General features: G+C 39.7%; 1 protein-coding gene across 2 annotated transcripts in view; it reads right to left on the minus strand.

Annotated features, from left to right (window-relative positions):
- Nucleotides 1-24,982, minus strand: part of Cped1 (cadherin like and PC-esterase domain containing 1) — a 263,483-nt gene that overhangs the window by 157,899 nt on the left and 80,602 nt on the right. Inside the window, exons 5-6 of one of the 2 annotated variants that reach the window (XM_076913661.1) lie at nt 3,997-4,126; nt 1,159-1,327 (exon numbers count right to left, since the gene is read on the minus strand). In XM_076913661.1, the coding sequence (XP_076769776.1) occupies nt 1,159-1,327; nt 3,997-4,126 (299 nt within the window). Of the gene's footprint in view, nt 1-1,158; nt 1,328-3,993; nt 4,127-24,982 lie in introns of both variants that reach the window. The other variant, XM_034519389.2, reaches the window with a different exon arrangement.

Genomic DNA, 24,982 nt, shown 5'->3' on the forward strand with positions numbered 1-24,982 from the left:
TGTCTATGCTTAACTTCCCCTCTTTAGTTAAACCGTATGAAGTTGCAAATTTTTTCTGGTCACGACGGCTATAAATCAGCAGTCGTGTTTAATATAGATCAATAGAAAGGAGGAAGTGGGGATATGACACTCATGGCACGAGTGGCTACTGGGAAGACTTGTCGAAGACGCTACGGAATAAACCAGGTTGGACTCCGCTCTCTCAAGATCCAGTGAGAAACATCAGTGTGTGTAGACTTGAGTTCTGGTGACTATTTCAAGGTTAAAGACAACATGTTGAAAAACTTAGGCCAACAATCCTGCTCCCTCAGAGTGTCAGCTGCTTCTAGGCCTATAGGATACCTACGTCTGTTACTAGGTCAGTGAGTTTTTCATTACAATGTTTAAATGAACAATTAAAGTGTCATCGTTACTGGAACACTTCTCAGGGTTCAGAACGTAATCGACATAAGGCAAATTAGAAAGAAAGAAAGAAATCATCTGCTCACTTTTGAACCTCAAGACCATGACCAGCATTGTGCCTTCTTCTGGTTTCTTTCCATTCTCTCCTGTCTTCTACGCTCTGAACAACGATTCTTGAAAAATCAAAGTTCTATCCAATGTGTTTGCAGAAAACTTATTTTGAACCAAGTTAGCTGGGATTTCCTCTTATTACTCAACTTTCTGGAGCTGTTGGTAAGCTCTTTCTGCAGATACCCCCATTATCATTGAATTGATGCCACAGATTGCAACGTTAGGCATGCTTCATGGAGTTTCCTTTCACCCAGCAGATACTGTCAGTATTGACTGATACAATGAAACAGTCATTGAGTGACCTAAAGATGAAGCATTTGTTATACTGACTATGCTTTTTTCCTTAAATAAACGGAAAGCCAGGAAAAACAGAAAACACGCAAGAAGATGCTGGTTAATAGGTAAAAGAACTGAACCAAGGATGGTGGGCTGAGGAGAGGAAAAACACAGGGTCCTTAGTGAATTAAGCTGTTTCCAGCTCATTTTTGAACTTTCACGTACTAAATGAAAATGTTGGCTTGTAGCAATAAAAAAGATTCGATCTTTGTTCAAAGGGATTTTATAACCATGAGGGTCGGAGAATGGCAGCCATTTTACTTATCTTCAGCGTATTGTGTGAAACGACAGCTTCTGTAGGATCTTTACCTTGACAGTGAAGCGTTTCTTCTTCGGTAGGCTCCACACCGTGCCAGTTGAATGAATGAAGGCACGCAAGGGCCTTAAGGAGGTCACCAACACATATGCCTTAAGAATCACAGATAGCTCTTCTGCTCTGAAGATTGCTTCACTTGGAGCACCGACTGTAGTCTGATTCCTACAAAAAAAAAAGTATCATTGCGTTGTATTTTAAATTGAGTATGTAATGGGTGAATGATAAAGCTTGATAAATTCCTCTCAACCCCCTTGGAGCCCAGACTTAGTCAGTGGGTTTCCTGAAACAATTGCAGCTGTGGATATTTCTCTCTCGACACCAGGGGGGTGGACGGGCACAGAGACACGCCATCAATGGGTAGAGTTCTTCATACTGGAAGAGTGAATCAAATGATTTTCCCCCAAAGGAAAACTGTACTTACAATAATGTTTAAAGATTTCTGAAAATTAAACTAGTCACACTCTCCGTGATCTCGGATTTATGGGACTGTTTGAGCCGAAGTGAATTCGAGAATTTGGGTGAGAAAGACTCCTCCTTCTTTGCTTACTTAGATGCTCTTTTATGTTTGTGCGGAGACTGAATTATTTAACAGCCGACAGGCCATCAAGAATATGCTTGAATACTTTCCTGACTACCTCACATCTATGTAGCAAATACCCCTCATTCTTGATCATTAAAGGACAACTTAAAGGCCAAATGTAAAGAAAGCAATAAACAATACTTGTTTCTTGTTTTGTGATGAAGCAAACATACTTCCGTCACAAATCGTATCAAAATATAAAATTATTTGTATTTCTGTACTATGTCTATATGTCAAGAATCTAATCCTAGTCAATAATAATGTAGCTTTTGCTTATGGAAACTATGGAAGTTAAAATATTATGCAGAAGCTATATATGGTTTCTCAATAAGCACTATTAAATGCTGAAACTATCTAGTAATTATACAAGTAGATGAAGTAAACTTATTTATGTCTTCAATGACATAATTGAAATATCTATTTTCTCCCTGTGATCTATACACATTCTAAAATCTTTTACCTGGAATCTGTAGAATCTAGGAAAGCAGGGAGGGACCATTGCTGAGGAGAGGAAAAAAAGAACTTAAGGGAGGGAGAGATGGTAAAGCGGGAGTGATATGAAGAGAAAGGGGAAACTTGTGGAGGGAGGTTTAAATGGGGAGAGGGTATGGGAGGGAAGGGCCGAGGAAGATGCTGGGCAGGGATAACCAACACTAACGATGTCCAAAATCAGCCGTATGAAAACCCCACTGCTTTATAAACTTCATATATGTGCACATTTTCCATGTAAGAGTTTCATCAGAATTAGACAGGGTATGATGCTCCTCCCAGAAGTCATAGATAACAAAGTAAAAGCCCAGTGCACCGTGGGATGCCTCCCTAAAGTAGTGGGTCAGGAGTGTCTCAGAGATAACACAGGCTAATGCCGTTGTACTTGGTTGCCTACCAGGACCTGATGGTAAGAGTCCATTGCTGAAGACATCACACGCTTTGGTCACAGGACATGGAGGAATCAAGTTGGTACCGACCGGGAAGCTTCCTTCCCTGCTGACCAGCTTTTGTAGTACTGGAAAGTGGTATATGTCGGTTCCTGGAGCAGGAGACCGTCATCAACTGTCAAACCCAGTAGTGAACTACAATAATGACCTGGGTGGCAAATGTGCCCTTAGGCGCAATAGTGGTATAAATGTTATCAGTAGGCAACAGCCTTTCACTTGGACTCACTTTGGCGCACTCCATAGGAGGAAATGGATGTCTACTACTGTGAATCTGGCCAGGAATCTGCCCGGAGCGCTCACAGGCTCCAGGATTAAGCCTGCTAATATTTTGTTAAATGGACGGAGTATCACACTGCTCTCTAAACTTCTATCCTATATCCATAGATCAGTGAAGGTCTTAGATCTCATCAGAGAAGTTTCTTTGTACAGTGGACAACTTGTCGCAGTGCAGAAGGGTCAGCGGGGTGCTCAGGACATCTATATTATCCTTACCCAGTGGAAGAGGAAGGTGAAAGACTGTAAGAGCCGGAGGTTAGAATGGGCCACAGTGAAACTGCTGCATTCATGACCTCCCAGCAGCTGGTTCTGCCATCACTAGAGCTGCATAAGACCAAGCCATTCAACCATCCACCCTGAGACAGGGAGGATCTGACAAACCCTACCCCTAACTGAGGAGCTGTTGATAGTTGATGGCTTATGAGAGTCTGTTTCCTTTAAGAATCTGACCCCTGGTAAGTTGACTCTGTTGGGGGTGGGTGACTGATGGATCTCAGAGGAGTTAGGAGGAAGAGTAAGTAGAGATCAAAATACATTATACAAAATTCTCAATGATTAGTACAAATATTATATTTAAAAGATCCTTTCCTGGAAATACCTTGGACAACTTGATACCTTTTCTTAGATCACAGGAGCCATAAAAATTTAATAGCTAAGAAAAATCCATTCAGCCATATTCAAAGACAAAAGCAATGTCATGCAGATATAAAATAGAAGTTAAAACTTTATAGTTTTACATTGTCAAGGTTCTAAATCCAATTTACATTAATGTAACTTACTAGCTAAGAGTCCAATTTACCCAAATGTTTATTCTGCAGCAGAAATTTGAATTAGTCTAGAAGAAAGTCAATGATGACATTCCTTCTGAAGCCACAATCACTGAGCATTCTTTTGAGTGGGGCCTAGCAATTCACCAAGTCACAACCTCCCACCCTGCCCCATCCCAAGGCCCAAGCTCTGAGATCTGAGTTCTAGTTTTTTTTCTTGCTGCCTATATTATGTGTTGGACAGAACACCCCACACGATTGTCTTACAACTGTTTGAGTTGCCAGTCCCATGGTTTCCAAATACGTGGCTTCTCTGCTTTTGAAAGATGACTGGAAACACTCAGCCGTGACTGTGCCCCCTGGTCCAGGCACACAGAGGAACTCACTGGAAGTCGCAGTTCTGAAAAGGGCCACAAGCAAAAGACAATCATTGTTGTTGGTTCCTCTCAGAGTTGCTTCTAAATTAGAACATGCTGTGTCAAAACTACAGGGTCCATCCCTCCATTCTGAAGTCAGATTGCATCTGCGGAAGTAAGAATGCATGATCAAAGAGGAGATTGTTTTTGGGGGGGCGTTATTTGTTTGTTTGCCATCCCCACCCACCCCACCTACCACCAAGAAAACAATGGTACTACCTGGTTTTCAGTTTGCTTGCTCAGAAGGGAAGATAGGTTCCATATTTCTTTCTTTTTTTATTGGATATTTTCTTTATTTACATTTCAAATGTTATCCCCTTTCCCAGTCCCCCCCCAGGTCCCCTAATCCATCCCCCCACTTCTATGCGGGTGTTCCCCCAACCACCCACCCACTCCGGCCTCCCTGCCCTCACATTCCTCTACACTGGGGCATTGAGCCCTCACAGGACCAAGGGCCTCTCTTCCCATTGATGCCCAACAAGGCCATCCTCTGTTACGTATGCAGCTGGAGCCATGGGTTCCTCACAGCACATGCTGGAGAGGATGTGGAGAAAGAGGAACACTCCTCCATTGTTGGTGGGATTGCAAGCTGGTACAACCACTCTTGAAATCAGTCTTGTGGTTCCTCAGAAAATTGGACATAGTATTACCTGAGGACCCAGCTATACCACTCCTGGGCATATACCCAAAAAATTCTCCAACATATAACAAGAACACATGCTCCACTATGTTCATAGCAGCCTTATTTATAATAACTAGAAGCTGGAAAGAACCCAGATGTCCTTCAACAGAGGAATGTGTATAGAAAATGTGGTACATTTACACAATGGAGTACTACTCAGCTATTAAAAACAATGAGTTCATGAAATTCTTAGTCAAATAGATGGAACTAAAAAATATCATCCTGAGTGAGGTAACCCAATCACAAAAGAACACACATGGTATGCACTCACTGATAAGTGGATATTAGCCCAAATACTCGGAATACCTAAGATACAATTCATAGACTACATGAAGCTCAAGAAGAAGGAAGACCAAAATGTAAATGCTACAATGCTTCTTAGAAGAAGAAACAAAATACTCATGGTAGCAAAATACAGAGACAAAGTGTGGAACAGAGACTGAAGGAAAGGCCATCCAAAGACTGGCCACCAGTGGATCCATCCCATATATAGTCACCAAACCCAGACACGATTGTGGATGCTAAGAAGTGCATGCTGACAGGAGCCTGATATAGCTGTCTCCTGAGAGACTCTGCCAGAGCCTGACAAATGCAGAGGTGGATGCTCGCAGCCAACCACTGAACTGAGCACGTGGTCCCCCATGGAGTCCCCAATAGAGGAGTTAGAGAAAGACCTGAAGGAGCTTAAGGGGTTTGTAACCTTATAGGAAGAACAACAATATCAACCAACCAGACTTTCCAGAGTTCCCAGGGACTAAACCACCAACCAAAGTTCTATAGTTTTAACTCGAATCTCAAGCTAACTTACATCCACACTGCTAAGGATGCTCTGTCTCTTATAGAAAGGTAGGCACTGACTGTGGTGTAAACAGAACTCAGAAAGGAAGTTGATTTCCTGACAATTTATTGCTTCATATACTTAAGTTGGTCATGCCTCATGGCCTTGGTCCCTTCAGAAGGGTCTTTATTTCGAAAAAGTTTAAATTTACACAACTGGAGAATAGCAATGTCATACTTCAGAACAGTTATATTGAAATGTTTAAAAAGTGAAATTTTTGGATATGCTTAGTAACTTGGAAGGTGCAAAATGCTATAGAATAAAAGCAAAAAGCCTCCCTCATCAGAAGTGGATGCTTACACATCAACTTTTAAAATTCAGAGAAGCACAGGACATCTGGAGCACGTTATTTTTTTCTAACACATAAATGGATACAATTGAGATAAATAACAATGTGCCTATACTAATGTATATACATAGGGATTTGCTTTTTAGAATATATTAGAGAGATGTCCCAATGGTCCACGCCTGGATTATTTTTCAAGTTTATGTAGAATTACTCCATACACACTTCTCAGTGGCTTATAGCATCCCATTAAATAATATATATAATTGACTAGGACATTCTTCTCTTCTGTGCACTTACTTTTCAAATATTTTTCCTTTGACATGTTTATAACACTGTGATGAACATTGTCATCTACCTATTTTGGTATACCTATATAAGTTTGCCTAAATTCTTCTAGGCATGTAGAGTTACCAGGTCAATGGACAAATGTGCTGTAACTTTATTAGACACTATCAAATTACCTCTTAAAATACCCCAATTTCTATACCATCCAAGAGTATATGGGACTTGTTTTACCCCCAGGTTATAATACTTTAGTTTTAAGTCAAACAATTTATTCAGGTCTCAAAATGGAACAAAGACTTTATTTTTCCTCTGGTACACACTCCATCAATTCCATCATATCCTAATTTAAAATATCTCACTCTCCCAAGCAAAAGTAACAGAAGTAGGGCTGTCCGATGCATTCTCACAGCCCATTGTAACACAGTGTGTTTCTGTACAAGAAAGTACTGATAACCTATTAGTAAGATTTCCTGAGTAATGATGTTCTATATATCATAGCAGCAGAATTGAAGTTATTCAAATTACTTTGGTTTGAAGTTGATAAATGAAGAAGCATAGAAGTTCATTTCCTTCCTTGGAAATCACAACCTTAAATTTTTTTTTTTATTACATTTTGTATATGTGTGTGTGCAGGTGCCTGTGTAGGTCTAAGGACAACTTATAGGAGTTCATTGCTCTCATCCAGCGTGTGTGTAGGTCTCAGGACCTGAACTCAGATAGTCAGGTTTGGAAATAAGCACCTTTACCCATGGAGCCATCTGACTGCCTTGGAAATCACAACTTTGAAGAGGTTTGCAGCCTAGTGGTAGAGCATACATTTAGCATGTACTTGACGTTGGGTAAAATCCTCAGCTATGGAGAAAGAAAAAAGTAAGATGTTGACTAAATTCCTCCATCTTGTAAAAAAAATATTCTCAATTAAAACTGCACTGGATATAGTTATTTGTCAGAAGTTATTACTGGAGGAGTTGTATCTGCAGCAGAGCTGCTTTGTAGCTCTCTCTGATGTGGCATGAGACCAGTGTCATTGATTCTAATTCCCCTTCAGCATTTGAAGTCTATGCTGAGTTGCGTTTGCAGGAGTTAGGCAGCCTAATTTTACCAGGCTAATAGCCCAGTGGGGTTGGGAAGAGAGTGCCAGAAAGAAAAAGTGAATGAGAAGAGAAAACAGAACTCTGTCCCCCTTTTCTGGTGGATTTCAAGTGGTGGAGATACACGTGATGCTGGTATGTAAAGATCCTTCATTCACCCCTGAAGTAGAACATGAGAATTTAATACTGATTCTAAATAGTTTATAGAAATGTTAAAAACTTATACATGAGTTGATAAACTCCAGGCTCCCCTTATATTATTGAAGGCTTGCTGATCATTTTATGATTCTTATAAAACAACGATGACGACAAAACTCTTTTGTAATTAGTTATACGTTATACCTTGGTATCAAAATGGACTCATTTATTTGAATATGGGGAAAATGAGCAGACATAAACTCCATTAATATATAGAAAAAGCACCCGTGTTTCATAGAAATGTTATAAATGATTCTGAACAGAATTATGTTACATAACAGAATCAGATAGTTGTGGGAAGGGCCTTTTAGGTCTTTGCTTGGTGTCTTCATCCAAACTTTTTCAATAGTTTAGCCCACCCACTTCCTTCCTACCCTACATCCTCCCTCCTAACCCTTAGACACATGAAGAAAGCCTGGAATTCTCCCAACAATACAGCTGAAAATAGCTTCTGTATTTTTAAGAAATAGATTTGGAAGATGAGAGACTCTGTCACGTGGGTCGTCTTCCAAATAATTCTCCAGTTCACTTATATGGGATAGTTGAAGTGTTTCCTAAGCAATTAAATGTGCAGTGCCTCGCACACATCTGTTAGGTTTTCTTGCCCATGGTATGAAGTCAGAGTGTGTAATAGATTCAGATGTGAAATGCTATCTGGTGAGCAGCGCTGTGCTTTTATTTATTGCCTACTCTTAGCTTGTTTCAGAGAGCACCGAAGCCTGTAAGCTTACGCGTCGCCTGGAGTAAAACTGGACCATTTGTTAGGGATGCAGCAAGACTGCCTTTCTCATGCCTTTAAATATGTAGTAGAATGTGCCCGAGTGCCTGATGACTGGGGTGCAGTTATAGGAACAGCAAGACTGAGCCAGAAGTAAGAGGCCTGTCTTCGCATTTCTGTTCTTGGCAATCAACACTGGGTTTGTGACACTGCTGAAGGGTCTTCTAGATTCCAGAATGTGAATGCCATGAGTTGTGTAAGCTTTTCATTACACTACAACACAAGGCAGACCCATTCCAGGTGCTCCTGTTAGCAATGAAAAAGTTTGGAGCTGTCTAGCCAACTTGTGGTTACAAACCAAAATGTTACCCTAAGGAACTAAAAATACTCCCCTTGGTTAGTAATTCCTCCTGCTCTGTGTAGCATATAATTATATACAGCACAGGTAAAGACTAAACACTGGAAAACATGTGTACTGGAAAAGATTTGCTGCCAATTTTCTGGTGTATTTGATTTAATGTTTTGCCCCATAGCTAGTAATTAATATAAAAGTAATAGCAAAAGTATAATTATGCTTCACAAATGTTTAACATTTGTCTAACATTTCTTATGAAGAAACTAAATACAGTGTTTTGTATTTTAAATTTCCAGTGAAGATAAAAGTCCTTGATTAGCAATTAATAATGATTTGAGATTAGCAGTATAAATAAATAAGACTATTAATTGCTATTCCTGCCTGTGGGCATTTACAAATGTTAATGCTTATCTTGCAGGTATAAAATCTATAAAAATATAACATCAAAATTCACATGCATCGCAAATATGTCTTTAGAAATGCACACACTAGGGCTGGAGAGATGGCTCAGCCATTAAGGGCTAAGCTTACAGCCAACAATATAAGAGAAATGCATACACTGAAGTCATATCCAGCAGTCACTTCTATTGTCGGTATTAAGCAAGACGATAGGAGCACCTGGAATGGGTCAGCCTTGTGTTTTATTTAGTATTACGAAAAATTTAGACAACTCATGACATTCACATTCTGGAATCTAGAAGACCCTTCAGCAGAGGGACACATGTATTTCCAAGGCAAGAAAGATAGGGAATAAATGACCCACTGTTTTCTACCCCTGAGCATGAGATCTTGCAAGCACCCAAGGCTAAGTAATCCACATGGCTGTAGGCTATGAAAGACAGCCATCTGGAGAAAGCCTAGACTGAACTGCAGGGGTAAATGGAGAGGATCCAACACAAATACCACACTTGGAAAAGAGGGGCTGTATCCATAGTTCGCTCTGCCATGCGTTCATGAGTTCACATATAGGAAAAGAATAAAAGAGAAGTAATGCTATTTTAATCTCCAACAAAAGGATTTACAAAGAGCAGCAGGCGATAGCTTAGACTGAACCATACGGAACTGCTATGTGTAAGTAGAAACAGCAGAATACTGATCAAATATCAGCAATTGCACAGTGGTTCGCCCATTTTTTTAAACTACATCATGGGACCTACTAGAGAGAAAAAAAATCAAAACTATATAATCAGGTAACATTAGGTACATGGACTCAGGGAACCAATTGGGCAGAAAGATTCAGAGTCAGAGGTCATTTGACCATGCCAGGTACTGTTGTACTCATGAACTCATGGCAGCTATGATTATCTGCCTATGACCTGTGCCATCTCAAGTCAGTCAATATTTCAACATGAATACAGGGCTGGCCCATGAGTCCCTACCTCTGGTTGAGGAGCAATTAACAGTCAATGGATGCTAAAGGAAGAGGAGTCAACTTTCTTTAAGTGTGGGCCCTGATAACTACAGTGTTCCAGTGGGTAGCCTACCACTCACAGGCATACAGGTAGCACTAATTGATCACAGGACAAATTGTATCCTGGGGTCTGAAAGGGAATCCAGGAGGAGTTGGGGCAGTGAGAACGATGAACATATATGGTATAAACATGTAAAAATGTAAAAGAATTAATAAAATAATATTTTAAAAATTAAAACTAATTTTAGCATGAACACATAGTCATACTATGTGCAATAGAAAGTACGTATAGATTAACCACCTGTTTTTGAGAAAGAGATGACCCTGAAGTCACTCATGAGTGTTTAGCATCTTCTTCCTTATAAGCAATGGAGACACAGTTCAAATGTGAAGGTTTGCACCCTGTTCTTTCCTCAGGTTTAGCTTTGTGTGGTCCTAAGGGAGGAAGGAGCTCAGTTCCTGTCTTGTTTCATTCATTTAAAGGAATTTTCTATTAGGTTCTGATACTGTGTTAGGTCATGAGTAGAGTAGGATTGGAACTGACACACTTAGCATATCAGAGTCAGTCTCTGAGAGTTCAAAAAAAAAAAAAAAAAAAAACCTTTCCTGCCATCAACACAGATCTAAAAAGAACTAACTTCCAAATGGATTCGCAGCAAAACTTCCTAGACAATTGCTGGTCATCATTTGGGATTTTGCATATTCCAAATGCACTGAGTCCATAACAGATTTTATTGTCATTTTATTAAAATGGCATTGACCAAGGTGTCTTTGAAAGAACGAATATGGCAAACACATAAAAGTATTATTAGAACACATCTCTGTCCTCATTTGGGCAATCCATGGGTAATTTCTCAAGCTCTGAAATCACTGCACTACCGTGTGTGTCAGCAGATCATGACTTCCTCTTGATGGCATCGGAGCTCTTTCTCATGCTGTTATCATAGAAGGACATGCCATACCACAAATATATAGCACACAACACTTCAATATCATGCTCTTTGGGAAGAAAAGCATCACATGCATTCTGTTGTGGAAAATGAGATGTAATCCATGCCCTGTAGTAAGTGAATACACAATTTGACCCATAAAAATGACCAGCTCAATGACACAACACAGCGACAAGCTTTAAAAGAGTAGTCATTGTATAAAATCCCCACCAACTAACCAATCCATCAATCACACGCCCATCGAGCATTCAACAAATGCAAGCTGTAAGTGCCCTTCATTCAGTTCTTTCTCAGTGGAAGTGTCAAAGTCACACAGTTCTACAAAACCAATTTTCCCCATGGACTCCTCTATGTTTTGACCATGACAACATAAGAACCTTGAATTCTGCTCATTTTCCTTGGTAATAAAAGCTGTGTCTAGACTACCACTTCAATTTTCTTGCCCTATGATTTCACTGCAATGACCAAACAGCATGAAAGATTGTTTTATTACTTTATGGCAGCTTAATTTTCCTCTGATGTTTTTCTACATGAATTTTCCAGAAGACAAAAAAAAAGCTCTTTTTTTTTTTTTTTAAGGAAAATGCTTGACTACTCCAGCAAAGCCCAAGATGAATAAATTTAAAATAAATTAATGAGTGTCATTAATAACAATTTGAAACACAGTTTCTAACAAATATTAATACATATGAGTCCAATAAATATGACAATAAAGTAGATGCCTAAATCTACCTGCTGTAAAAGAAGTTAATCACTTTATTAATATCAAACCATTTCCCTCATGACACATTTTCTGGAATAAACTATGAAAAAGTATTGATTTAATTTGCATCAGAATAATTAATGGCTTACTAGAATCTGCAACAGTAATTATAAATTCCTTTTAAATGTAGTATAGTCAATGATCATTTAAACGTAAGATACAAATGCTGGGCAGGAGTAATGGCTGACATTTAGATAAAATCAGGCATTAACATGGTCTAGAATGACAAATCCGCAGGGCATTTCCTTGTAATTTTTACATCATATTTTTGTATATTAAGGTATACAGTGTTACTATCAAGTAGCTTCTCTATTTGTATATTGTTTGCAAACAAAAGTATGATATTTGAGTCAAGTTTTTTATGATGGCAAGATTTTCATGATGTTTGAATCCCAGGATAAGAATATAGAAGATGAAGAGACTTGCAACAGTTGACTAAATAAAGTCTCATGGGAGAAACAGACTTACATGCCAGAAATAGGCGACCAGTATGGAACACTCCAGAAAGTAAGTGAGTACAGAATTACTGTCTGATTCTGAGGATCCTTCCTGGCCATCAGCCAGAGGCGTGATTATAATCTGTGGGGCTAAAGTTTGACTGTTTAGCATTGGAAGACAGGAGTGGATTCTAACTGACTGATGACTGAGGGCATGAGGCAGAAGCCAGCCATACCCTAGCCCAACTTTCTGAAATAGGCTCAAGGTTTTCAACCTTCACAAGGGAAGAGGATCACTAGCCTAGCGCTTCTGTTGTTTTGTGTCTTGTACGTTACTAAAGAATTAATCAAACTCAATGCTGCAGAAGTGGAGGCAGCTGCTCTTCAAAAAACGACAGTTAGGCACTCCAAAATGTCAGTTCTTTCTTTGCTTAACTGAATTATAAACTTTCATGTTAATATGTCTTCTCCATAAAGAATTTAAGCATTTAAGCTAATTAATGAAATTAAAATAAATATTTCTATAAAATATTTTTCAAATCTTCCTCAGAAACTTTCCATCTCTTGTACTGAAAAGATTATATGTAATATATTATGTATTATAATATATATTCTGTATATATTGAGTTATTAAATTAGTACCCATAGATTTGCCATATTCAAAGCCCGGCTTTCAAGTTCAGATTTGCTTTGGTTTTGGTTTTGGAGACAGGTCTTACTAATTTGCTTAAACTCACTCTGTAGCACAGGATAACCTGGATTTTGTGTGCTTCCTGCCTCTGTGGCCTCCTGAGCAGGGAGGATTCCATTTGACCTTGCTTACTTCCGCCTCCCTAGTGCTAGTTAGTTTTTTATTGTCAAGTTGACACAATCTGGAGTCAACTGGGAAGAGGGAACTTCAACTGAAGAATGGCCCTCATCAGACTGTGAGCATGTCTGAGGGACATTATCTTGATAGCTAGTTGATGGGCGGTACCATCCCTAGTCAGATGAGTCTAGGATTTTTTTTTTTTTAAAGAAAGGTAGATGAACACAACCAAGGAGCAAGCCAATAGCAGCTTTATTCCATGATCACTGCTGCACTTCCTACCTCCAGGTTTCCGCTTGGGTTCCAGTCCTGACTTCCCTCACTGATAGACTTATGACCTATAAGTATAAGCAGTATGAACACTTTTTCTTTCTTAAGCTGTTTTTTTTTTTGACATTGTATTTTTTTCCAGAGTTCTTTTTTTTCTTATTTTATTTTATTTACATTTAAGATGCCATACACTTTCCCCATTTCCGCTCCCTAGAAAACCCCTGTCCCATGCCCCCCTTTCCTTTTTGCCTTTATACAACTTTTTAAAAATGTTAATCAAAGGATTTATAAGTTTGGTAATGCTCAATCGGAAGCGTAACCCAATACCCAACCTAGACATAAAAACTATCTTTGACTGGTGGAGACATGTGAACATCTGCCTCCATGCCTCCTCTCTCTTTCTCTCTCTCATCACCTAGCTTCTCCTCTTCTTCATCTTCTCTCCTTACTCCATCTCTTCCTCTCAATACTCCTTCCCACTTAGCTCCTCCTACATATCACTCTTCCTGTTAAAGTAAAACTTTTCTCTCAAAATACATTTAGAGCATACTTATTCCTAATTGTACCAGTGAGGTACAAGATAGTCCTACAGTCCATCATTTTGTTGACTAACCAGAACCTCTGTCATCTCTTCTAACTAAAACACTTACTTTTGATCCTGGCTTTTATTTATTTATTTTTTTTTTGGCTTTAGAATGAATGTCAGCTGAAAACCATCTACTCAGATCTTTTCTCTCAAAGTAAATAGCCAGGATTGACTATGAGACTATGGGTCTTCAACCCCATCAGAAATCCGGAATGACTGAGTTAACTGAAGTTGTGGGAAGCACTAAACGTAGCTTCTACAACTTAGCCAATTTATAGAGACCTCTGAACACCTGAGAAGCCCCTATACTACCGAACGTTCGAGCATCAAATCTTCTGCCTTCTGGCCCAGAGTCATCTGACAGACCTTAGTGATGCAGGATTATTAAAGGCTGATTACTCTGTCTAGGCAGATATAATCAGACATTGTATTTTTGACAATAACAGAAAATAAAGCAAAACTAGAACATCCCTGTAAAGCAACCCCAAATTTGAACTTACCTCGCTTTAAACTGCTACTTAGATGACTGAGGAAAAGCTAATAGTAAGAAAAAGACCATTTGTATTTTGCTATTTATATTTAAATGGCTTAAAGAAAATATTTGTGGCATTCAATATTGTTCCAGTTATCTTCAATAAATTAGGGTTATACAGTCATTGATTTTAAAAAGTCCAGTGGGTACTAACATCACTCAGTGGCCACGAGTCATTAAAAAAAAAATTCAACATTGTTTTTTGATCATAATAGATTCCGGCCAACAGATGGTGAATTTAATGCTCAATTTTGAAGTAACAGAAAGAATCCAAGATGGCTACTAGCAAAGAAAAAACTGTTAAAAATACTGGTTTTCCTGTTTTTGTTCTTCATCTAATGACAAAATCATGTTGACTTAGAAACAAAGTCTTTATTGTACATCTTGGCATGATGAGTAAAAATCAAATTGATTACTCTATAAAGGTGAGCTGGACAGGGAAGAGTGTATAAAAAGTTTAATGAAGAAAGTGACCTGGGAAAATAGTGTTTGGGTGAACTAGAAGGAACTATCTAGGAAATAAGAGGTGTTTAAATGAAGAACTTGTAGAAATTTTGTTCTGTGATGAGGGACAGTGAGACAGACAGTTCAAAGCACAAAGGTGTTTGCTGCCAAGGATGAAGACCTGGGTTCAATCCCTGGAACCAACAGGTTCCTACAGGAACTGTGAAGGAGAACATTAAGTCCCCTGGGTTGTCCCCTGACCTTCACATGTGTACTATGGCTTCACATGGCTTGTCCCTCTCCCAAGTCAATCAGTCAATGAATCAATTAGTCAATGAATAAACAAATGTTGTGGGTTGAGTTATCCTAAAACTTGCTTCAGTATCATTTTTTTTAAACCTCACCACTTTACAAATAAAGTGTTTAAAACAACAACAAAAAAACCCCAAAAACAAACAAACAAACAAACAAACAAACAAACAAAAACCCAAAAAACAACTATTCTACAAGGCCTTTGGAACTAGAGAGATGGTTTTGGAAGAGCCTGTTTAACTTTGCTTGCCTAATTAACATGACACTTAGCTTTTTCAAAGAGTTGTTTTGGCCTGGATCCCCTGCCACAGTGGCTCAGTTCTCCTGTGGTTGAATTCAGGCTCCACAGCGTGAGTGGACTTGTGGTACTCTTCCCAAGAGGAGTTGGGGGTCACTAGTGGGCCAGCAAAATTGGATTTAGAGAAAATGCACATGAAGTGTCTATAAGGATTCTGAAATGTAAGAGTGCTCATTCAATTTCATGGCTCGGGGTGAAAAGTGACGGAGGTCCATGGCCACCATTATCCATCAAATGGTCTGAAGCTCAGGCTCTCTGCACTGCTTTTGAGGTGCTGATGGTTTCTCTCAGAAAGTGGCTCTTCATTCAGCACTTTTGTCTATCCCTCAATCTGACTTTTTTTTTTTTCCCAAATCACTTTTTAAAAATTCTCAGTATGCTTTAGTCCTGGGAGTCTGAGTTGGCTGTAAGGCACGTATTTCCCACTAGAATTTTCTTAAATTGATTTGAGTTGACACACTAGAGGTTTCTCTCTTTCCAGTTTTGCTTTTAGGTGTTAGCCATGTCCCGTATGGTTAAGGATTTTCACCCACTAACAGCTTAAAAGGGTTTCAGTGCCTCCCTCACAACAAAATGCTCTATCAAAATCTGTCCAACAGGGAACAGTTTCTTTAATTAGGGTCTCCAGTGGCACCTTGGCACTCTATCCTTTTGCTCTTGGCCACGGTAGGTTTACAAATACATTGCGTAATTGGAAAACTTTAAATATCATTTTGTGGATTGTACCTTGCATTTTTACAGCTGGCTATGATTATAGTTGAAAGTTCTTTCTCTTGAATGTCACAGCACTATTCTGAAACTGGTTGTAGACTGACCCATGCTGGGTGGAGAAGAAGACTAAAGAAACTGAAGCGTTTGCAAAACATGGAAGAGAAGATGAATGAACAGATCCAGTTTACTTAAACACATCATCTTTCTTAGTAATTCTATTTAGAGTCAGAGTAAACATTCCTGTGCCTGCAATATTTGAATTACTGGATCATAAATAGTAATGGCTTCATACTTGAAAAGTAAGTAGAGCTCTGCATCTCAACTCCATTGTAGAGAAATTTGTTGAGTCAAATTATGACACTGTTAAAGTTCAGTGATATTAAGTGTACCTAATTCCAGCGTCAAAAGGGGGTTAGACAGGCAGAAAGAGAGAGAGAGAGAGAGAGAGAGAGAGAGAGAGAGAGAGAGAGAGAGAGAGAGAAACCTCCCCTATTTACAGTCTATGGTCAGTGAGATACTATGAGCTGCCGAGTGGTCATTATTTACTGAGTGTTGGAGTGTTTGTGTGGGATGAATCTGCTCCACTAGTACTTCAATGTGTGTGGGCTTGACTTGAAGAACTGTGAGTGAGAAATCACTCTTAAATTAAAATGAGGTGGATAGCAAGAGAAGTGCTGCATAGCAGATGACATAAAATAAAATGGGGGCTTTCAGTGGGGAGTTTTGTATTCGATAGACCAGTGTTTTCAACCTTCCTACTATGGTGACCTTTTAATACAGTTCCTCATATTGTAGTGACCCCAACCATAAACTTTTGTTGCTACTTCGTAACTGTAATTTTCCTGTTATGAATCTGAATCATAATGTGAATAAATATTTTTGGAGATAGAGGTTTGCCGAAGGGGTTGCCACAGGTTGAAAACCACAGTTCTAGGGTGTACATATGTTTATGTGTATATGGAGCTGCTTATCCACATGTGTCTATATGGGTGTCTTCTTTCATTTTCTATCTTGTTTTTGAGACAAGCTTTATCATTGAACCTTGAACTCACCAGTTGGCTAGCGTAGCTGTCTGGTTTAGCTTTAATCGTCTACTTGACACAACCTAGAATTACCTAGGAATAGAGTCTTAATTGAAGAATTGACAGAATCAGGTTGGGTTATGGACATGATTTTAGGAATCTTTCTTCATTGCTTAATCGATATAGGAAGACCAAGCCTATTGTGAGCAGTACCATTCTCTAGACAGATAGTCCTGAATAGTACGAGAGCGGAGAGAGCTAGCCTAGAGCAAGGAGGAAAGGAAGGAAGGGAGGAAGGAAGCGAAGACCCATGGGTTTATTTTTTCTGCTCTTGATTGTGAATGTGATCTTTAAGTTCCAGACTTGACTTCCCCACAATATGTGCTGTAACCTTGAATTTCGAGCCAAATAAACCTCCTCCCATGTGTTGCCTTCGGTCAACAGTAATAAAATTTTTTATTTTTTTTAATTTTTTTTATCATAGTAATAATCAAAGTAGACCACTGTGGTGATTTCAATAAGAATGTCTCCCATTGGCTCATATGTTTTAATGCTTAGTCACCAGGTTGTGGAACTGTTTGAGCGGATTAGAAGGATTAGGAGGTGTGGCTCTGTTGGAAGTTGCCACTTGGGGTGAGCTGTGAGGTTTCAAAAGCCCACTCTATCTGCCTCTAAAAGAGGATGTAGCTCTCAGCTTTTTCTCCAAGGCTATCAATACTGCCATACTCCCGCCACGCCCCCATCATGATAATGGACTAACCCTCCGGATCTGCAAGAAATTAAATGCTTTCTTTGATAAGAATTGTCTTGGTCCTTATGTTTCTTCACAGAATTGGAACACTGGCCCAGACAAGCTCTTAGAAAGATAGTGAAAAAAGTATTTAATGCTCATAAACTTCTCATTCTGCACACATAACATGCAGTATCCCAAGTAATTTAAAGATGTGAACCCAGTCTATCCTTCCAAAAACTCTATTCTAAGGATGGTGGTGTAGGTTCATAATCCTAGAATTCAGTAGACAGAGACAGGAAGTTCCTTGCAAGCTCAAGGCCAGTCTGGGCCATATAATGAGCTCAGGCCAGACAAGGATATGTAGCGAAAACTTGCCTAAAAAATAAACAAACAGTAAGAACAAGATAAACCTCTACTAGAAAACTGTGGTCTTCCCTCTATTCTAGACAGAAAATTAAAGCAAATTGAAGGTAAGAAACTCACCTAAGGCTACTGGGCTATTACATGGCCAGGATAGGATTTACATATAAGAAGCCCGGCTCTTGGTGCAAACACCACTATCCTGTAGCAGCTAATAATCAAGTCAAAACAACCTCTAACTCTAAAAATGATTTTTACAAATCATTAGTTCTCCCAAATCATATACTTCCTGTAAAATTTGTCTCCACTCATAACCACTAATCCACCTTCTCACAATTGTGCTTTTCAAAAACACAGCACAGCACAACACAGTTTGACAGCACAATAAGTTAATTCTAACCAACACCATAGAATCCTCTAGTAAAAGCCAGAAACAAACAACTAGACGATGCTAAGGTAACTAATTCTGGGACCTTTGTAAGTAGCCCAGGAAAATGGTGCCATTATACATGAGAAGCCTAGACCTGAAGCTGCTGTTTGCACTCATATGAGACTCACCTCTGACCCCTCACCCTTGACCCCATGTAGTCATGTACTACATGACTACAGTATGAAGCTTCCCATAGTAGGTTTTCCTTTTCTTTAGCAGGGCTATTGATAACTTGGGCAGTTGAGTCTAGCATAGTTACATGAGAAAAGGGGTATAAAAGTATAAAAAGTATAAAGGGGACCCTATATGGTAGCTTACTAACAAATAGTGAGGACTGGAGAGTTTTCTCTCCAGAGCCTAGCAATTCTGGTCTCCTGTTGAGTTTCCTAACAAAAAATAAACATCTTCTGCCCATTAAAGGTAAGTACATATTTTACTGCTTAATCAAAAATACCGACGTGCACTAAATCAAGAGGATTATGTTATCTGATGAAATAATAAAAGCAAAATGAATAACCAAATGTAATTTCTTAGTAGACTCAGACATAATAATTTCTTCCAAATAAATTCTTCCTTAGTTTGGATATTATAATCAGCCTAAAAATCCAGTATAATGGTATGGTAGAGTAATATGGATCTGAACCTGTATGTATCTATTCCATAAATAATTGTGTGAGGTTAAAGAGGGGATCCATACAGTCAGTGTCTGATGTAGAAGTAAAAATTGAATGCCATGTCTTATTATTTTTTTAGGGTAGCTTATCTATAAAATTATCTTGGCAATTCATACTTAAAACAAGTCTCATAATAATTCTGTTGCTACTAACTTGGCTTGATGGCTATGCTTAATCTCCAACTTAAAGTCATGCTGAATTGCCTATTTCTCTCTCTCTCTCTCTCTCTCTCTCTCTCTCTCTCTCTCTCTCTCTCTCACACACACACACACACACACACACACACACACACACGACGACGACAGAAATATCTGTATATGTAGCATGTCTGCGTGGGTGAAGAGAGAATGCTTTATATCATTGTGGGAAACTGAAAGCCTCCCTCAAGTTCCCTCTACAGATCAGTTTGTGGGTATCTTAAACAGCACAAAACCAATGCCTTAGGTGGTCGTTTGAATGAAAATGGTCCCCATATGTTAAGTATTTGAATAGTTGGACCATGGTCAATGAACCAGTTTGGGAGAGATTAAGGGGTGTGGCCTTATTGGAGATGTAAAAGCCCAAGCCAGTCCCTGTCTCTGTCTCTTTCTCTCCTCTCCCTCTATCTGTTTGTCTCCCTGCCCGTCTGCGGAATAGGATGGAAGCTCTCAACACCATGTCTGACTGCCTGCCACCATATTCCCAGACAATGTTGATCATCGACTAACCTTCTGACATTGTCAGCCGACCCTAAATTAAATGCTTTATTATACAAGTTGCCCTGGTTGTGGTCTCTCTTCACATCAATAGAACAGTAACTAACACACCTTATATGCAACGTGTATGGATTTACAATAAAGCTTGCCATATAAAGCATTTTTATAACAACTGTGTGAAGAAAGAAAAATCAATAAAATTGTTCCTGCTTTATATGTCTAAAAGAGGGGCTCATGGAGCTCTTTTACTTAGATTTTCTTAGCAGCTAGCTGGGTGAACACTGAATGAGGCTTCTCCCTCTGGATCCTAGGACTCCTGACTCCATGTCTGTTACAATTGCCCCCCAGGGCTTACATTCTCACAAAGAAGTTGAATGAGACACTTAGGCCAAGAAGATCCCCTCACTTAATATATAGGTGAATTCCTTGCTTTGTCATTCTAGGGCAAGGTGACCTCTTGAAATGCTATACATCTGTATATGAACTGACTGCGGACACCCTGTTCCTCTACCAAGGCCTTCAGTAAAAATGACTGAAGAGAAAGGCGGAAAAGAGAACATCCCCCATTTCACCACTAGATGGTGCTAGAAGTAGTTTTTTAAAAAATAGACTCAAAAGTTATAAATGCAATGAATCCCAGGGTTTGAAAGATGTTTGCTGTATAATAGAGTCTGTGCATCTCTCGCAAAACAGAGGCATGTCTACCCCATCATTAAAGGGGAAAACTCCTTTCAAAGCTACTCTCTTGTTCAGTTAATTACATTTCTGCCAGGACAGGTGTCCTTTCTAATCACAAGTTCAGCGCAGAATGAGAGATTCTGATTCTGCGTAGGAATCTGCGTGCGTTTCATTTTCCTTATGCTTTGCTGCAACTTTCACTTTCAGTCTCTAGCAAGATTATTTTTCAGTGTGACGTGTTGGAAGAGACCAAATGCTTGCTCCAGCGCATTAGTCTTAATAAGTGTATCTTGTTATACATGCGTCCTACAATGTGCCGTTCGAGAGATGAGCCATAACAGATGTGATGTCATGAGTGAGGTGCTGTGCAGCATACAGCCGAGGAAGCCATGCACACGTCAGCTAATGCCCCACATAAACGGACTGGTATTCTCTAACGCTGGGAATATGCTCAAGTCGAGTCAGTGTCCTGGTCTGGATGGCTGTGAAAATGAGTTGCTCAACACCTCAAACACCTCAAAATTATGAACACTGTTTTCCTCATAACCGTTGCAATATTATTGAGAGAAAATATCTTTCTTTACTGCCAGAAGAAGGCTGGGGGAGTGGTTGACTTGAGATTCAACATTGTATATCTCCCCAAACTATTGACCCCTCCCACCCACCCCCGTGTGTTTGTACATATGTGTGTGCATGTCTATGCTTGTGTTATGTATGTGTATGTATGTGTGTGTGCACGTGTGTGTATGTGTTTCTGTGTGTTTGTGTGCACGTGTATATACGTGTGTGTGCATATGTGTATCTGTGTGTATGTACATGTGTATATATGTGTGTATATCTGTGTGTATGTGTTTGTATTTGTGTGTGTGCACGTATGTATGTGTGTGCATGTGTGTGCCCATATTTGTGTATGTGTGTGATTGTATTTATGTGTGTGTGCATATGTGCATGTATGTATGGCGTGCATGTGTTTGTGTCTATGCATGTATGTGTCCATGTGTATGCACATGTGTGTGCCTGTGTGTATATAGATGTACATGCAGAGATCAGAGAGAGATCAGAGGTCAGACACACACACACACACACACACACACACACACACACACACACACACATCTTCCTCTATCATTTTGAGACAGGATCACTCATTGGACCTGAGCTTGTCATCGGGTTTACGTTGGCTGACCAGAAAACTCTGCAGATCCTATTTTTGCCAATCCTAGTCTTGGGATTGCAAACATATACTCCTGTGCCTGACTTTTTATCTAAGACTAGGGGTCTGTTTTCATTGCTGTGATAAAATACTATGACAGAAAGCAACTTGGCAAGGAAAAGGTTTATTTCAGCTTACAATTCTCAGGTCATTCTCCATTACTTAGGAGAATGAGGTCAGGAACTCAAGGCAGGAACCTGGAGATAGGAGATGATAAAGAGGAAAAGGAAGAATGGTGCTTTTTGGCTTGTTCCTCATGGCTTGCTTAGACTGCTTTCTTACACAATGAAGGGCCACTTGCCCAGGGATGGTACTTCTCATCACCTGTTGGGCTCTCCCACATCAGCCACTAACCAAATAAATGACAACAGACTTGCCTACAGATGTTGGGGTCCACACTAGCCCCACGTTGGGGCAGCCAAAAAATGTTTCAGCCCGAGCAAAATGTTGAGGCCCAGGCTGCCCTGCGTTTGCCTGCTACTGTATCCCGGCCCAAGCTGCTGCTCTGGTACGCGGGTCGGAGTTCAGCAAGAGAGAGGGTGAGGGCAGACTCGAAGAATGGAGACCAGACAGAATGTGTTTCAATCCCGTTTATTCTTCAGTCTCTCTTCCTCTCTCCAAGTCCCAAGTCTTGAGTTCCTAGTGCCTAGTTCCTAGTCCCTAGTGCCTCCAAGTTCCAAGTTACTTCTTCCAAGTTACTTCTTCCAAGTTCTCTTCCAAGTGCCTGCTACCTAATGCCTAATTCCTACTCCAAGTTGTACTGTCTAACCTAATTCCTAGTTCCAAGTTGTACTCTCTGAAGTGTCTTTCTCTCTTCTGTGTCTCCCTAACGTCTGATGTGTCTGATTCTCTCTAGAGCCAAGTGTCTTCTACCTAATGTCTGATTCTCTACTGTCTGCCTCTGCCTTTTATATGTCTTACTTCTAAGCCACTCCTCTAAGTTACACCTTTAATCATGCCCTTAGGTCTTGTCTCTAAATCTGATCTCTACACTTCTAAGTCATAGTTTTAAGTCACACACCTTTAATCTCACGCACCTTTAATCTCAAGGTATCTAAACCAAGATTATCGGAGTGTTCTCAGCTGTTGTAGGCTATTGAAATCCAAGTCTCATGTCAGGGTATATGGCTCAAGATGGCTGCAAAGCTGATAGCTGCTTTCTGCTAAAAGTCGGCCCCCAACATACAGACAAGTGAATTGCAGACCATAGTGAGTGGCCATATAGGCACTAGGAACTGAACAGAGATCCTCTGAAAAATCATTCAATCCTCCAAACCCCTGAGCCATTTCTTCAGGCTATATCCAACTATATATTTGAAGGAATACAAACTATGTATTTGAAGGAAGAAAGAATACTGGTTCTAATTAAATTATCAGATTAACCCCATAAAGAGACATGAAAGTTACATGATCATAAAGTTACATGATCCAGAAAGGTAGGCATCCAGGTCAATCAGCATAAAGCAACTACCTAGCCTGTGGACAGCATCCAACTCTTGGTGTTGAGATGCAGAAAGGATGGACATTTCTATATTTTAAAATGACTATGGACTTTACCATAACCAGCAAAGTATATTTACCAATCATGTAACAATGTCTGTTGGTTTTGTCTGTCAAATACAACTTTGCTTTGTGTCCTCACCCAAGTGGATTCAGGGAGGTGGCCACTCACAATGCCATTGACTCATCCTCCATGGGTCTATAACTTTGTCCCTTAACATATGCAGGGTGGAGTCTTAACCAAGGACATTTCTAGATTTGGAAATAAAGGTATAATTAAGAACTAATAAGACCATTAGGATAGCCTGTAATACAGCAGTTCTCAACCTTCCTAATGCTGCAACCCTTTGATGCAGTTCTCCATGTGTGGTGACCCCCAACCATAAAATTGTTTTCATTGCTACTTCACAACTGTGATTTTTCTATTGTTGTGAATCATAATGTAAATACCTGATATGCAGATGGTCGTAGGTGACCTCTGTGAAAAGGTCATTTGACCCCCAAAGGGATCAAATCCCACAGATTGAGAACCACTGCTCTAATGTGATGTGCTGGTATCATAAGAAGAGGAAATGAGAATACAGATGTAAAATACTCTCTGAGGACACAGCATTTGTAAGTGGAGGAGAAGCCTCACAAGAATACACACAAGATGATGCGGTAATTATGGATGTGTTTCTAGAAGTAAGAGTAATAAATTCCTGTAGCTTAAAACATACAATCACAATGAGTAAGTCAGTCTGCATTGGCAAGTCACTCTGATGATTGACAGGGCTCTCCTTCCATTACTCCAACACTCTCCACTAGCAACCTTTCTGCTCTCATTAATCTTTAACATTAAAAATGATTACATTGATTATTTTCTTCTCCCATGGCTATTGCAAAAGTCCTCACAAATGGCTTTCAGTTTAAGGGTACAGTCTATAGGGTAGCAGCAGGAGTCATAAGGTCACTGGTCACATTGCACCCACAATAAAGAAACAGAAAGAGATAAGTGCTGGTGTCCAGCTAGCTTCCTTCTTGTCATTCAAGATGGAGTCACAGCCGGGAGACAGTGCCACCATATTCAGAGTGGATCTTCCTTACTTAGTACAGCGCTTCTTCAACCATCCTCGAAGACCTCCAGTGAGGTTAATGATAAGGATTCGCCATCCCATCCATACTAGGGATGATGATCTTGCACTAAAGCTTAGTACTAAAATAAGGTTCCACCTTCAGAGAATCTCAGTCCTTGTACAGAAGCAAATGGAATGAAGACATAGACGGTCCCTGTAAGCTTTGGAGATGAGAGGCCAGGGAAAAACTGAATGGAAATTCGAATGTACTTCCAGAGATTCCTCCAACTGGATATTCATTGAGTTTGTGAACTTCTTTTATAAAAATGCAAACATGGCTAAGAGACTCTGCCTGGAGTAAGAGTGTAGTTGAGTAAGACTTGGTTCCATCAGCTTACTGTCTGCTATCACCTTGTTCAAGTCATATTAAAGAAATAGTATTGTTACATAAGGGGAAATGTCTTGTGTCAGGAGTACAGTCATGGGTAGCGTAGAAGGCCAG

Source organism: Arvicanthis niloticus, chromosome 15, assembly GCF_011762505.2.
Source record: "Arvicanthis niloticus isolate mArvNil1 chromosome 15, mArvNil1.pat.X, whole genome shotgun sequence".
NCBI classification, from domain to species: domain Eukaryota; kingdom Metazoa; phylum Chordata; class Mammalia; order Rodentia; family Muridae; genus Arvicanthis; species Arvicanthis niloticus.